This window comes from Dermacentor silvarum, chromosome 10, assembly GCF_013339745.2.
Source record: "Dermacentor silvarum isolate Dsil-2018 chromosome 10, BIME_Dsil_1.4, whole genome shotgun sequence".
Taxonomy (NCBI): Eukaryota; Metazoa; Arthropoda; class Arachnida; order Ixodida; family Ixodidae; genus Dermacentor; species Dermacentor silvarum.
In genome coordinates, this window is record NC_051163.1 from 105,299,420 (window position 1) to 105,315,376 (window position 15,957).

Consider the following 15,957-nt stretch of genomic DNA (forward strand, 5'->3'; position numbering starts at 1 on the left):
ATAAAACTGCTCTATTTCTTCATCATCGTGACTGCAGGCTGGGGCGTAGGCTTGTACTATTCTATACCTCCTATTCAGCTTTATTACGACGACTGCTACCCTCTCATTCATACTGTAGAATTCATCAATGTTGCCCGCTATGTCCTTATGGACTAGAGGTCCTACTCCGAATTCTCTCTTGTCTGGAAGACCTCTGTAGCAGAGGACGTGGCCGCTAGTCAGCACTGTATAAGGCTCACCAGTTCTTCTACCCTCAATAAGGCCTATAATATCGCAGGCAACACCTGATAACCCTTAATTAACTTTGCCCTAATGAACGCCAAGGGTCGTGGGTTCAACTTCCATCACTAAAATCCCCTATATTGCCTCCTATCCCCTATTGTTTGAAGGTATATGAGTCAGTCTCCGTCTGTACCATGTAATACTTGCCGATTTTTGCGCTATCGTATTATTTAAGTGCAAGCACAATCATACAAAAAGTAGTTTAGTCACTTGCGAGTAGGCTGACGCTGCAGGATCTCCTTTAGGGAACATGAAGACACACGGCGGCTCTGCTTCTTTCAGCTTCAACGAAACATTTTTTTTATATTCAGAGACGCCTTGTGAAACCGGTTTCCCTTATAAGTAAAAATGCCGTTTCTATCAAATTTTTCTTCATGAAGATAAGAAAAACGTGGCCTGCATAGCTTTTGTACTGTTTATTTCAGAGAGGCCGAAGTCTCGCCGAGAACTGTTACTTTTTATGCGTAGAGCGACGATGCAAATCATGAAATTACGTCACATGTTTTTCTGCAACGCGCACTTCATAAAGTCAAAAGTCCGGGCAATCAAACGTGACGCGGTCACGATGTCGCGTTGCCCTGGGTACAGTCCCAGCGGAATAAGATTATCGCAAGTGACTGGTGAGCGGAGCAGCAAAATCACGATTCTGCTTATCTTTTTCCGCTGGAACTGCACATCAGCTCAAAAAGCGAATGCTGGCTGTAACGTATTATGGAAATTCTGGAGATATTAAGATAGTGCATATGAATGTCCCGTCTAATTACCTTTGAAGCAGTTTACGACCAAAAGACCGCATGCATTCTAATAAGTTATGTGAGGTCTCCGCCAGGCAGTGACAGATTTGAAGGAGCCAGGGTTGAGTGGATGGAAAGTTTATCAGCATTTACGAGACAATGAGTTGAAAACATACGTATACGACTCAATTTTTATGCATTCTGGCCGAAGAATAAAAGCACAATAAAAACACGCTGTTTGGGCATGCCCACGTTGGTGAACGCACGGAATCCACGTGATGTCGACTTGGGCGTCCCCCTTCAGGCAGCCGGTATCTTTGTTTTACCAAACCTCGCATCGTCTTCGTGGATTCATCACATCGTCTTCCTTGCAGTGAAAAACGGCCGCGAAAGCCTGCAGAAGGGAGGAGACCCAAAATCCACATACATATTCATCAGTGTATATAGGAAGACTGACAGCCGTCGCGCTACAAAGCCAGGAATTAGCACATGCGCACTGAATGCTTCCATATTGTATTTCATAATTTGCGAGCAACGCTGAAAAAAGCTAAGCACGAGTTTCATCAAAATGTAATTGCTACCCGTGTTTCGTGATCAAGTGGTTTACAACATCCGACCCTGGTTTAAAAGCACGTAGTTTCGGCATCTTACCGGAAAATGTTTTATTGCGGAGAATGGTTTGCGAAATTTCAGGCATTTGGAGGTATTTAGAGTCGTGGAAAGCATTTCTTGGCCTGCATAACTGAAGCGAGCATGTTGCCCCACTGCTGCAAGTAGACCGGCAAGTTTGCTCACGTTTCCTGACGCGGAAAGTATAGAGAAAGAATAATTGTTGCGTTTCCTACAACACGTACTTTAAAATGATGAGTCATATTGATTGGTCAGATACTGATATTTTATTTCATTTATAAGTTTGCCTTTTCAAGTATTCGCACACGCATGACTATCGCATATTTTCCGCATTCTTGATATGCACAATGGCGCCCGCGTCTTCTGGTGAGTGTTCGTCGTTTGATTACCCGCCTCTCAGCTCACCTGACGGACTACTAACCAGCTTCGGCGAACAAATGGCTGTAGAAGCACACATACCAAGTGCATGCAAATGTCTGCACGGCAACCAGGTGAATTCATCAGGAAATCCCACTCGCACACGTGTACAAATGAGTAAGCGAGCTGACTCATGCTGCGCGGCTGTACCAACGCCTGCTGCGCATTCTCGCCGAGGCAGGCTGTCCGTTGCTCGTTGTACAGAACTAAATACTTACTAGGATGTCTATATGCATTGATTAGCTTCACAGTGTCACCCCGAATTGACTGTATCTTCCTTCCCTAGAGTAAAGGAGCTATCCAAGGTTGGAGGAATCGAAACCGGACCGCAAACTTGGACTACTTTGCGTACGAATCCATGTGGAGACGTTCGTGCCTATCCTGTAGCTCTCGCTTCATAGCCAAGAAAAGTTATTCGCGAGTGTAGCAGGTACCTGTCTGGCTTCATTTCGGCACCTTTCATTGGTAAAGTTAAGTGAGTCCGGCGGTGGGGTGAAAGCTCGCTCTCAGCGCACGACATCCCCAAGTTTGATCTATTCGGTCCAAGGAGGTTTTATAAAAAATTGCTGGAGTGGAGATGACGTCTGCAAAGTGAAGCCGACCGCCGTCATATCTTACCATAGGCACGAGGCAACGTTAGCGAATAGCGGAGAATATACGAAGCGCTCTCTTCCCTCTCCGTGCTATCTAAGATGGTTAATTTTGCCATATAGATACTGTTCGACGTCTTTCTTTCTGTTACTGTTTTGAGAAGACAGCCTCAACTCTTCTCAAATTTGTATGAAAATCATATTAGTACGCAGCCAAATGTTATATTTTAGCCAGAAACTGTGAGCTTTCATTTTCAACTATAGCCTAGCATTTATAATAGGTGAACAAAACCAACTGAGCTGTGAGTGGTTTTCAGCGCTCGTGGCGCTCTTTCAGAGTAAAAGTACATATACCAACATTGGCTTCACCTGTGCTGGTAAGAAACAGCGGGGACTGCCGCTCCAGCAATTTTTGTAAACCTCCTTGATTCGGTCACAACCACACATGTTGTGACCACATGTTGATCATTTCAACGCCGCATAGAAATTGACAGATAGCGCAAGAGTACGTGAGCACGGGAATTCCTTTCAGGCCACAGCCACAGGGAAAGAAGCGCACGAATAATGGAGAGTTTTAGCATGTCGGGTATTTCGCTAAACGCAGCCAGACCGGGCCGAATATCGAGTTAGCGGGGGCGCAAACGAGAGTCGCCTGTACGGTGCAGCCACTTCGTAACGCAAAGCTAAACCAGGCATACCCTGCGCTAATTATGCTATTACCAAGTGTATTCGACTTCGCCGATGGAGTGAAATTTCGGCAGCGGCGTAACCGTGAACACGATTACGCTGCCGCCGAAAATTTACACCAGCAGCGAACTTCTTTACTGCAATATTAGCTCTGTGCTCTGTTCTTGGTAAAACTTAGGACTGTTGTGCGCTGAGAGCGACGTTTCATCCCAAAGTGGCGTCCTGTGTAATCGTCTTGACCTGCTCCGTAAGCGCTTCTGTTTTCCTTCGGAGTGTTGCTGTTGCTGCAGGAACAGCAACACCAATAGTGTCGGCTTTGTCTTGGCTCCGTTTCTGGCCGTGCTTTTGAGTTTTCCGCAAAAAAAACCGTAGCGCCGTCTTTCGGGCGCCGTTTTATTTACCGACGGCCGTGAAGGGAGTTGATGACGTTTGCAACGTCACAACTCCCTGCTCAAAGGCGGGCAATTTGGATTACTCTGGTGGTATGCAAACCCTTCAACCGTGATTTTCTCGACGTATTTTTTTGACACCAAACAAGTGCTACGAAACTTCTCGAATGGCATTTAACAGCCACATTTTCACCTAATCATTGCCTTTAGTGTCTTCCTTCACAGTAAAGCGCTTCGTGAGCAAGTTTGTTGCGGGGATCTCTTGGATGGTATTTTAATGCGAAATATTGTTCGCCGATTTCAGGCACTCTGAATGTGTCTTTCTGTCTGCCTGTCTATCTATATCTATCTATCTATCTCTCTCTATCTATCTATCTATCTAATCTATCTATCTATCTATCTATCTATCCATCTATGCAGCCTCTTACGTTGTGATGCCGTCGTGGTGGTTTCTTTAGCTGGGTATATACAGAATATTCATGGCATGGCATGCATGCATGAGATAACAATTTTCCTGAAATGACATGATTGACATGAGGAATGACATGAATAATATGCATGCAGGCCATGGCATTTCATAACATGAATTACATGATGCCGTCGTATTCGTTTTCTCAGCTTAGTTTATATCAGAATATCAATGGCATGACCTGCATGTATGCCATAACGTGATTGGCATGCCATGACATGACTACCAGAAAACGAAAATAGGCCAACCCAGTGGACCAAGTTCTCTACTAACGGCGGCCACTGGGGATGTGCTTGCTTTCGTTACACCGTCGTGGTCGTTTCATCGTCGTTATTCCAGGTTCGGCATCCGACGCTTGCCTATGGTTCTCGCGTAGTACCGGCGCTCGAGTGAGGTGGTCAACGTAAGACGATCAAAGCATCTCGCATTTCTGCGAGATGCCCAGAATCTGGATTTCCAAAATCCGGAACGCAACGTGCCACATTCTCGTTCTTTATGTCCCTCGCACCAGACTTTCACGTCCCTTCTCATCGTTACAAATCAGCTTATTTAGGCACCGACGCCTACTCTTTCCTGCTGCACATGGCGCTCGAGTTTGCGCAACACCCAACAACGTTGCACTGCCAGCAACCTGCAAAATTATTCGCATAACATTGATTCCTACAGCAGGCGTGATCTGCGCAATGTATTGCCTGTACAAGTCGTAGCCGGCCTATTGTAAGCATTTCCGTGTTCGTGTACCATTTAACGAAGTAGGTTCCAATGAAAGACGAAAAGTGTGCTCGCACTGCGCTTCTGTTACCAACCATGCACGTGGTCGACACCAAATTTTAGGTGACACCCCTTAGCTTTTGTGACAGCACAACGCTCTATTGTAGAGGCGAGATGGCAGCCCAGGCAAAGCTCGACAAACTTGGTCTGTGCATATTTCTAGTTCTTAGCACGAAGGCACACAGGCGAAGACTACAAGCAGACAAGACATGGTCTGTCCATATCACCGAATAAGTCCTTATACTGGTGACAGTGGGCACCAAAAAAAGGAAGCGTCTGTATTTATGGCGCTCAAGAGAGGAAAAAAATGCATCAGCAGCCCTTAACTCAAGTGGTCTCAGGGGTTCAGAATACCGACATCCAAGGTGCGAATCTTTTTACACCCACTACCGATGTGGATGCCATAGCAAAAAGCCTGCAAAGACTTTAGTGCCAATGCTGATCATCCCGAACACAACGTACGGAGCACCGTACTAACAACAATGTCACACAGCGTCTCAAAGCGCTAGCTGCCACAGAGAAGACTGGGGAGATTAGCGTGGTCTAACACTTATAAACATCATTGTTACTAAGCGACGCGTCTCATATGCGGCAAGTGCCTCGTTTCGAAAAGGGTCGAGTGGTATGGTTGGTATGCTCTCAGTTATGGCGAGCGTCTGTGACCCAAAAGGGAGACCAGAGGCCTACTACGCTGAGGAACTCTAGTCTACATCCTACTATTGCATAATTACGCGTTTATTGGGTGGTCGCTTAAGTTAATTACCGCGAATGAGTTGTCGTGGCGGCGGTCGTGCAGCAGTGGCGACACATGCTTACACCAGGACCAGACTTCCGATTTTAGTGCCTCAGTGTTGTGGTAAGCTTTTCTTTTTCCACCATACAGCGTCAACTAATAACCACACATACGGCAGCAACGACTCCTGCATTTCTAGACAACTTTAGAGACACACAGGCTCCGCCTCGATCAGTGTCTGTCCCTTACCCTGGAGTTCATCAGAGCCACGTTGAATCGCGCGGCTGCCGAAAGCACACGCTCTCCGCCGCGCGAAGTTGGGACGTCCACTGATCGCGGTACCTGTTCGCAGTGCGCCACAGCGTAGTTGACGAAAAACAATTCCAGGGAGTTCTTGCCAGGCAGCTCGGGAATGTTGGGGCCGTCCCGCAGCTCAGGGTACTGGAGAGAGAGAGAGAAAGGAACGCTGTTATCTTGCCAATGCTCAAAACATCCTTCCCGACCCGGCCATTGAAAAGACTGAACGAACTGCATGCCTGGCTTGAGAGAAAGCGAATACAGTGATCGCGACAAAAGCACGGTGTTCAAATACTGCGCTTTGTTAAAATCTGTACAGTCAACAACAAAATTGACGGACCACTGTATATAGGCGGAATATGGAATTATATCTCCGCAGACCCACAGCACTGCTTAGTAAACTGATTTTTCGCCAGTACTATTGTGTGTGCGAAGATTCGTCACTGCCATCTACCGGGATGGTCACTTACTGTTCGAAATTTGAACGTTTTCTCAGATCATGTTTGTAGACGGTGAGGTTGTCTGCACAATTTAACGTCAAAACGTTAAAGTACACTCCGGCAGTCCCAGATAACATTCCAATTCCCAATATAGGAGAGCGAGCAGACAACAAAACATTTGCTATTGTGTTGTTTTGTACCACGGATATCAACACCTGTTGAATACCGGTGTCCAAGCTATCATTAACCGATCTGTTCAACAAAAATGATTTAAGAAACATGGTGTAAGATATAATTGTAAAAACTACGGTGATCGGTCGTCATAGGTTCCAAAACCAACCACCGTAGGCTCGAAATCTCATCTTGTACCATGTTTTTTATTCTTTTGTTTTTACAGCGTAAGCCGTTATATGGGATCACTCCAATAGCCGTTTCGGTTCGCGTCGTTGTCCGCCGTGGCCGCCGCCGCCGCGTAACCGCTATCGCCCGAAATGCGAAAAAAGTACCCGCTCTCCGCTGGGATCGAACCCACGCCCGCTGCGTGGAAGGCAGATACTCTACCACTGAGCCAGGCGAGCGTTTGCTTTCGGGTAGCGGAAAGATGCCCTAAAACGCTCCCAAGCGCGCAGGGACAGACGACGCGAGCCTACGCCAGTATGGTGGTGGCATCTAGTTATGTGCCTGCAAACGCGGCCCGCCCGACATTTAAGTTGCAGTTGTAAGGCTTGATAGGGCTCAGCAGACTGCTGTACAGAGAGCATTACAAGCCGCAGCTCGCCGTCGACACCGGGCGGGCCGTTCAGATCGTTCTCGTCAAAACGAGGAGAACAGACTGCCGCGAAGAACCTGTTGTGAGTGGTGCCCAAATTGGAGCTACTCTTGAGCCGCTCCACACAGCTTACGCTGTGACTATGCTGCGTGTGCCGCGCAGGCTTGGGACTTTTTTTTTCTGAACGGCTTGGCTAACGTTACCTGGGACACCCTATGTAAGAACTCTGTCACCACTGTCGAGTGGAACGGAAATTCTCGCTAGACTGCGCGTTCATATTTTTCGCTGAACGTCTTATATGCTGAATTTTCTTTTTTTGCCGAGGAGAAAACATTTAAATTGCCGCTAAAAGTACTTGTATGCGAACTTACAACATTCCATATTGCCCGGAAACCATTTTCCACTCCTGTGCGAGAATCTCAGACTCGTCAAAGAATACTAAAACCACCATCGAGCATGTAATACCTTCATATTCGCTCCGATGTGGCAGACGAAACCGTCTAGCATTTTATGGCAGTCTGTAAAAGAGTCGGAGCCTACGATGTGCCTTTTTATAGGTATAAACATATCTAGTTCTCTCATTATCATGTTGTTGAAGAATGCATTAATCCAATGGCCAGAGTGCTGTGCACCTTGGTTATAGAGTGGGTATGGCGCCTCAATGAATAACTTCACATAAAGTTTAAGAGGAAGTTTTAGCTCAGACCCAACTCTGATGGCGGCTGTTCAAATACATGTAAAATGCAGAAACGCTTTTCTGAGATAGCCACCGGGCTAATTTTAATAATATTTGGTGCATTTGAGAGAGAAAGTTAAATTCGAAGCGACTGTTCGAAGCGGAATTTCGACTTAGGGCCTGGATTTTTCTCATAAAATTTCCCAAAATTGGTCAGCTTGAAAAAAAATAGAAGCGCGATATTTACAAATTCGCAGCTCTGCGTTGACAAATTCGCAGTTCTTGCCAATTTTTATTTTACATTTATGACCTAAATAAGTACTTCGCAACAGATAGTCATTAAATCTTAACCTTTTCCTTTAAGCTTACTACAAAACTTGGTGCAAAAATCAGGCATCACAAGTATTTAGCTCGAGGGAAACAGATTTATAATGAGAGACAAATTGCCAAGTTGCCTTACTGCTAGGCGCAGGCTGAGCGAAAGCAATAAGCCGTCAATGCATGGTTATAGAAACTGGATTACAGTGCCCCTTAACCGCTGACAGCTCGAAAATTTCGTATGTAGGTGGCCGGTAGGTGCGGACCGTTTGCCTTTAATATAAATGCTGGCAATATCCAACGGCGGCTGGTCAGCGGAACAGCGCGCCTCCGTCGTGGCCACAGTAACTTGGAACGTTTTCTCTCTAAGTCAAGCCCATCGGATGGTTATCCTTTATTGGCTGTCATTGCAAACGGTTGCTTGAGCTTTGCTACAATCATATTATTACGATATCATCTAGAGATGCTCAAGAGACGAGCCGCCGCGAGAAAGACGATGAAGTGTGTCTGGGCTTTTGGCGCGAGCAAGGTGTCGGCCTGGCGGTTTGATTCCAGTGAAAATATATTCTAAATAGCCTCTTTCGTGTGTGTCTTTCCACACGTAACATTCTGGTGGAGGATTGCGATCCCCGTCCTCGCCACGGAACTCCGAAGTGGTCGGTACATCGAGCTTGTCACCATGCCTCCCGGTGACGAGACCGCGTCTGCAACGGCTTCGACGCGTCCGCCTGCTCCAATCGTCACGGTTGCCCAACATCGCGACCCTGGTGTGTTCTCTGGCCTGGAGGGACAGGACGTTGACGAATGGCTCAAGCTCTATGAGTACGCCAGTGCTAATAACAGGTGGGACCCAACGATTATGCTCGCCAATGTCATCTTTTATCTCGGCGGCACCCCACGCGTGTGGCACAACGCACGAAGATGAGTTAACCAGTTGGGACAGTTTCAAAGAGAAGCTACGGGAACTGTGCGGCGACCCCATTGGGCGCAAGGTTGCCGCGAGAAAGGCTCTTGCGTCCCGTGTTCAGACATCTACGGAGCCCTACGTTTCATACATCCTCGACGTTTTGGCTCTATGCCGCAAAGCGGACGACACTATGTCTGAAGCAGATAAAGTGGCACATGTGCTAAATGGCATCGCCGATTACGCTTTCAATTTGCTTGTTTTCGGCAACGTCTCGACTATCGACGCCGTCATCAAAGAATGCCACAATATAGTGGCAGCTGTTCGTGCACCAGCTAGGTTACAATGAACACACCGCAGCTAGGATTCTCTTTAATTGATGGTGTAATAAGAATGTTACAAGCGTGGTATGAACATGGTAGTGAACATGGTGGTGTACCTACACGTCTGCCATGTCTTATCTATTGCCGCCACTACCATCACACAGGTGCACTCTGGTAAGTCGTAACGTATGTTCACGAAGATTATCCCCACAGTATTCTGCATGTTTAAAATACCAGACGCTAATGTTTAAATACCACGTGTTAAAAAGTCACAGGCCTGCGCGGCACACGCAGCACAGTCACAGCGTAAGCTGGTGGAGCGGCTCAGGAGTAACTCCAATTTCGGCACCACGCACAACAGGGTCTTCGCGGCAAAGTCTCTTCGTTTCGTTTTGACGAGAATGATCTGAACTGTGTGCCCGGCGTCGACGGCGAGCTGCGGCTTGTAATGCTCTCTACACAGCAGTCTGCTGAGCCCGATCAAGCCTTACAACTGCAACTTACATGTCGGACAGGCTGCGTTTGCAAGCAACTTAACTAGATGGCACCACCATACTGGCGGAGGCTCGAGCAGCTCGGGATCGCGTTGATTACGCGCCTCGTCTGAATCGCATCTCGTTGTCTGCCTCTGCAGACGCTGCGTTTTCAGGCGCCTTACCTAGATGGCCCCACCATACTGGCGGAGGCTCGGGTCGTCTGCGCCTGCGCGCCTGCCTAGGGAGAATTTATAGGGCATTTTTCCGCTGCACGACAGCAAGCGCTTGCGTGGCTTAGTGGTAGAGTATCTGGCTCCCACGCAGCGGGCGCAGGTTCGATGCCGGTGGGAACCGGGTACTTTTTTGCATTTCCGGCGATAGCGGTTACGGTCCCCAACGGCGGCGGCGGCGGACACCATCGCGAACCGAAACGGCTATTGGAATGAGCCCATAGCAGCTTACGCTGTAAAAATACGAGAGCTGTATAAACCAGATGAGTTTAATACCAGGCGGGTTTGAAATACCAGAGCTTGTTGCGGGACAGTTTAGGAGAAATAACTAAATCGTCCCGAGTACCACGTTGTACAATATATTCTAATTCAACTATGTACGTGCTGTGATATGCGATCATTCTGCCAGTGTTGCCAGGTCCGACGAGGCGGCGTAGCCAAAAGCTACAAAAATTGTAGCCCAAATGTAGCCAAACAGAAAAAAAATGCAAAATATTTCGTAGCCAAATATAGCCATTTTTATTCGCAATTTTATTTCTGTATACATTTTCACATTCGACTACGGCAATCGTTTTTTGCACAACCCGTCGTAACAAGTGTCAGTGCCGCCGTGACGGTCGGCCCTTTACATCAACAACAGCGACATAATGCTTGCACATAACAGTTCTTGGTTGGCCCCGGAAGCTCTTCAAGTTCCAGCGAATCGCTGCAGAGGGCGAAATCAGTGCTTTTATTTTATGACAGAGAGTACTAACTTATTATTTTTAGTTATTTAAAGTAATATTAACTACGAACTCTGCTTTTTAGCTCTTTTTAGTTGTCGTGAATACAAAATAATGTTCAGTGTCATCGATCTCTCACGTTATCTCTGCCTACGGCGTAGAAGTTTAGCTTTCCAGCGATCTGCGACGGCGACGTGCTTACGGCTTCCTTTTTGATGAGCTAAAACAAGTCTTTCGCGCTATAATATCTCGCGTTATTTGTCTCATTGTCCTTTCTTGCTTTCTCATTTTTCTGCTTTTGTTTTTCAATTGGCTTGGCCCGGATTAGCTGGGACACACACTATCTATATAGCGTCAATTGACGTCAACCTGGCCGCCATATTAGGTCTCTAGCACGCCAAGAACATGCGTTCAGAAAAGGGACAGGCAACAGATGCCACTCACTGTCTGAATCGGTATAAGCGAAGCTTTAAAAGATTACTGCGCAAACCGGCACACTAGTGTAAAAAGCGTGCAGTCGTTTTAGTCGACGAGCACGTCCCGAACTACCTCGCTCGAAAGGGTAAAAGCCGCGATGGTGCACAAAGAGCAATGGTAAACAACAAATTGATAACAGTGGTAATACTGTGAAAACCGGTTACTGTCAAAAAGCAAACCATGTTGATGGCTAATAAAGTTTTAGAATAGGGCCCCCTAATGTTTGGGGCCCCAAAGAGAAATTTGCGGGTGTTAGCGTTGGGGCATGCAGGAATGAAGAGTTTTGGAATAGGCATTTTGCGTTTGCCGATAGCGTGTTGCGTTTGCAGCGTCACTATGGCGTTAAAGAAAAGCTGTTGTAAAACTAAAAATAAAATATGCCATTTCGTGATAAGAAAATTTATACTTTCGTGTTTTCGCCTTTCATTACATTTAGAACTTATTCTATTAGCAGCATGCAACTTGTTACGCTAAGTTTTGAGTAACCAATTTTACGCACCTTCACCCAGCCAAGTCAATCCGTGATAGGCCTACGAGCCATGAAATCGACAATTGAATTCGGAATAAGCGGCGTATAATGAATCGATCTTCATTGCACATGTTAGTTGCGAGAAGGCGATAACCGCAACCACTTCTTATAGCTTACGAACTTCACGCATTACCACGAATCGAGCCCAGTTTGTTTAAAAAAGCTTTTGGGGAAGCTTTTGGGGCTTCCGCTAAATTGATGAAATAGCGTGCCCGACGCAATATCCAAGCACAGTTTGCGTCTTGCGCATGCGCAGTGGCTTCGACGCTATTTCTTTGGGGCCGCAAAACGTTTGAGGCCCCTATTCTGAAACTCTAATAACTGCTGGGGTTTTATGTGCCAAAACCACGATATGATTGGGAGCCATGACGCAGTGGGGGATTCCGTATTAATTTTGGCCACCTCGGGTTCTTTAACGTACGCCTAAATCTAAGTATACGGGTGTTCCAGCATTTCGCCTTGATCTAAATGCTGCTGCCGTGGCCGTGAATCAAACCCGCGTCCTCGAGCCAGCAGTGCGACACATCACAAGCTAAGCTAACACGGTGGGTGGCGTGGTGCACTAATGTGATGGTGGCAAACATGTTTCGATATTAGCAGAATGAGTGTCTGCATCCGTGACGTTACGGGCAAATCACATAGAGGTAAAAGCACCAGAACCCACCTTCGTCTCAGGGTCTTGCTCCCATAATGTTATACGTACTCGCATACTTGGCCCACTTCCCCATGTTTGGATTCTCCTCTCTGAGGAGGATCCGATCTTACGTCCAACCTATCGAAATGAATCTCGAATCTAAGCACGAAGAAAACTTCATCTAGCTGGAAAAGGAAAATAGCAGTAAAGCTTCGCGCCAGAAATGTGGAGTGGGTCGAAAGCTGTGCCCGGCGCGATACTTCATCCAGAAGACATGGCCATGAATACACTGAAGCGTGTCATCCACCCGTGCTTCCCTTCTTTCATGTCGGCGCCACGATCGCCCGACGGCCCCGACCCTATGTTATTGCTCTCCCTTCCTAAGCATAGCCATGCTAGTACAGTGTACTTTGAAAAACCCACTACTCCTAGGTTCATCCCGATGCCCGGGGATCGTGTGCCTAATGGTCAAGCAGGGTGTAAGTTAAAGTACATCAAAGATCAAAGCCACCGGCTCAGACAACGGCGCAGAGAGGGAAGGAAAGGCAGGGGGGGGGGGGGGGGTCATTTCGCGCACGCACACGCACAGCCACGCGGCAGGCTCAGCCAGCTAAAACACAGCCTTCGAGATTGGCTTCTACCCGGTCAGAGCCACCTCTGGAGCGCTGATTAGGGCGCCACTTATAGCCCAAACACAGACAAGTCGCAAATTTTCAGTAGCCCAAATATAAGCCACATAGCCAACTCGTCCAAGTCGACGCCAAAAATTTTTACCGTAGCCCAATTTGGCTATATATAGCTAAACCTGGCAACACTGCATTCTGCACGAAGCTCTCGTGCGAGACCGCAAACGTTTTTCGCCCCTCTATATCCATGCTGTGCAGTCGGTGTCCATCAAGTTACACAACTGCGCCATGTTCATTTCCGACCAGACGAGCTATCATCATCTCAGAGATTTCTTGGGAACATGGTTGGGAGATTTTCTAGCAAAGGTGGATCACCTTGGCGAGGTATGCCCTGTAGAGTTCGAAGAGAGGCTCCACAACCGCCGCGTCGAAGAACAGCTCGTCCGGCAAGCGGGGCCATGCCTGGCGGTAACCGGTCTGGTTGGCGTACTGCTCGGCCAGACAACGGGTCGCGTTCTCTCTATGTCGAGCCATGGAGCTAGTGTCCTCGGCAAAGTCCGGCTGGCCAGCGACTGCACCATCAGTCAGCTGGCTGCTGACTACGGCGCTCAGTAATGCTCGGACTACATCAGACCCGAGCACAGGCACGAGCAGTGGGTCGAGGCCTGCCAGCATCGCTGGCAGAAAGGACACCAGGCTCGGCGAAACGAGCAGTGCATTGCGTGCCTCGAAGTAGTCGGCGTGCGGCTTGACACGCAGCGCTGGCCACCGCGTCTCCAGGTTCTCCTCCGCTAGGTCCGGGTCGCTCCAGTAGAGGGCGTTGGTGGCCTTTTGCTGGGCGACGTACTCCTGCAGAAGGGTGGCCTTGTCCGGCGACTTGAGTGACGGGGCGGTAGGGCGTTCCGAAGTGTTGCTCTGCAATACGGAGCGATAACGTTTTCAGTAAGCCACAGAGACAAATGAAGGGTGGGCATATGCGAAACTGGAGGAATAATTCGGTCGCTAGCATCTTCTAGCGGCCAAACGTGACAGAGTAATTTCTGCTTAGAAGTAGCCCTACAGAAACGGTTATTAGAAAGCTCCTTTTGAAGACCACGAGGACATTCAAGCATTGCTAACGCTATTAAAGGTGTCCCATTTTCTGTGCTACCCTGACTAACATAAAACAAACCATCCAGATATATATATATATATATATATATATATATATATATATTGTTTGCTCCCACCTATATTGTCTGTTTCTATCTACCTATTCACGTATCTATAGGTACGTGAATGAATAGATAGATAAATGATACGTATACTCAAAATAATGCAGATTTCGCGTGCAGTGAAAATTATATCGGGTCGACAGCCGAATACAATTATTCGCATCCAACTAATACTAATAACTGTTGCATAAAAATATTCCGTATTATAAAATCCTATTAGCGATTACGAACAAAGCGTTCTTTTTCATCGAGTGCTTTGTTTAAATCCTACAACAGTTACCAGAATTACATTACTACAAATCAAGTTTGTCCACGCCGATGCCTCATGCAAGAAAAAGCAAAATAATTTATTCAGCTATATAAACGAATGAAATTAACTAAATTCTCAGTTACAAACATTAGCCAAAGGGAGGCGAGTACAGGTCATTCTAACCGCTCGAATGGAATAGACCCTTTTAAATAGCTAACTAGAAAAGTTGAGAGCGAATCACTACACTCATATAGTAAAACAATGGTCACGTTCATATGTGATGCCTAGAAAGTTAATAATTGCACGACATAACTGCTCAAATCACTCTAACATTCCTTTAAAAGCTGGCGCACATAGTCATCATGGTGCGCAGACAGGTGTCCGAATTGATAACGTTCCTTATGTTTCCTCAGGCAGCCATTATTTTTTCGGCAGTCTGATGTATTTCGCTCTGAAAGATAGTGGAGTGCTGTATATATGTAAGGTCTGCGTAATTTATATATAAGGCATCACTCTGATCATTGTGACAAAATCGCTCATAACAAAAAAAAAAAAAAAACGCTGGAAGTCCCTTCAACCTCAACTTGACGTCGATCAAAGACATTGTCTTTCTGAGCGAGTGGGGCGTGATAATGACGCAGAGCCAATACAAACGGAACTCTATCGGATTGCCACTGGCGTGAGTAGAGTATAATTCTTACTGCACTGTTTTAAAGCTCGGCCGACATTTTTACAATTCTACAGGTGTTTATTTGGAAGAGCTCGCAGCAGCGCAACGTCGACGGGCAGGGCAGTTACAGCTTCAAAAGCACGAGATCCGTTGCTGAGCGAGAGTGCTCGACCCACTAGCGTTTAGCTCCAGTAGCGCTGAACCCACTAGTGTCTGTCTTCTTTGCTGCAATCACCCCGGGAGCGATAAGGGAGCCGTCCGGCGACCTAACAGCTCGTCACGATGAGCGGGTCGAAGTAACGCTTTAGACGGTTGACATGGACAATGTCTCGTCCACGGCGGCACATGTCTGAAGATGGCTCAACTGGTTCTGTTACGTAGTGCACAGGAGATGCGCGTTCGAGAACACGATAAGGGCCTTCATACTTCAGGACCAGTTTTGATGAGAGGCCAGGGGCAGTCAAAGGGACTGAGAGCCACACGAGCGCTCCCGGATGGAAGGTGACCGTGGAAGTTACGTCACCGAAAGTGCTCCTCTGGCGCTCTTGATCATCGGAAGTAAAGGTCCGTGCTAGGTCGCGGCACTCTTCTGCATGCCTGACCGTGGCAGAAATAGGCACACACTCGGATGCATCCGGCCGGTACGGTAGAATGGTGTCGATGGTGTGCGAAAGGTGTCGACCATACAGTAAGAAATAGG

General features: G+C 47.3%; 1 protein-coding gene across 1 annotated transcript in view; it reads right to left on the minus strand.

The window, feature by feature from the left end:
• Positions 1-1,206: 1,206 nt before the first annotated feature.
• LOC119431734 (uncharacterized) overlaps positions 1,207-15,957 on the minus strand; it is a 26,218-nt gene continuing 11,467 nt past the window's right edge. Inside the window, exons 3-5 of the mRNA XM_037699206.2 lie at positions 13,499-14,038; positions 5,952-6,143; positions 1,207-1,410 (exon numbers count right to left, since the gene is read on the minus strand). Of these exons, the coding sequence (XP_037555134.2) occupies positions 1,339-1,410; positions 5,952-6,143; positions 13,499-14,038 (804 nt within the window). The 3' untranslated portion in view covers positions 1,207-1,338. The remainder of the gene's footprint in view (positions 1,411-5,951; positions 6,144-13,498; positions 14,039-15,957) is intronic.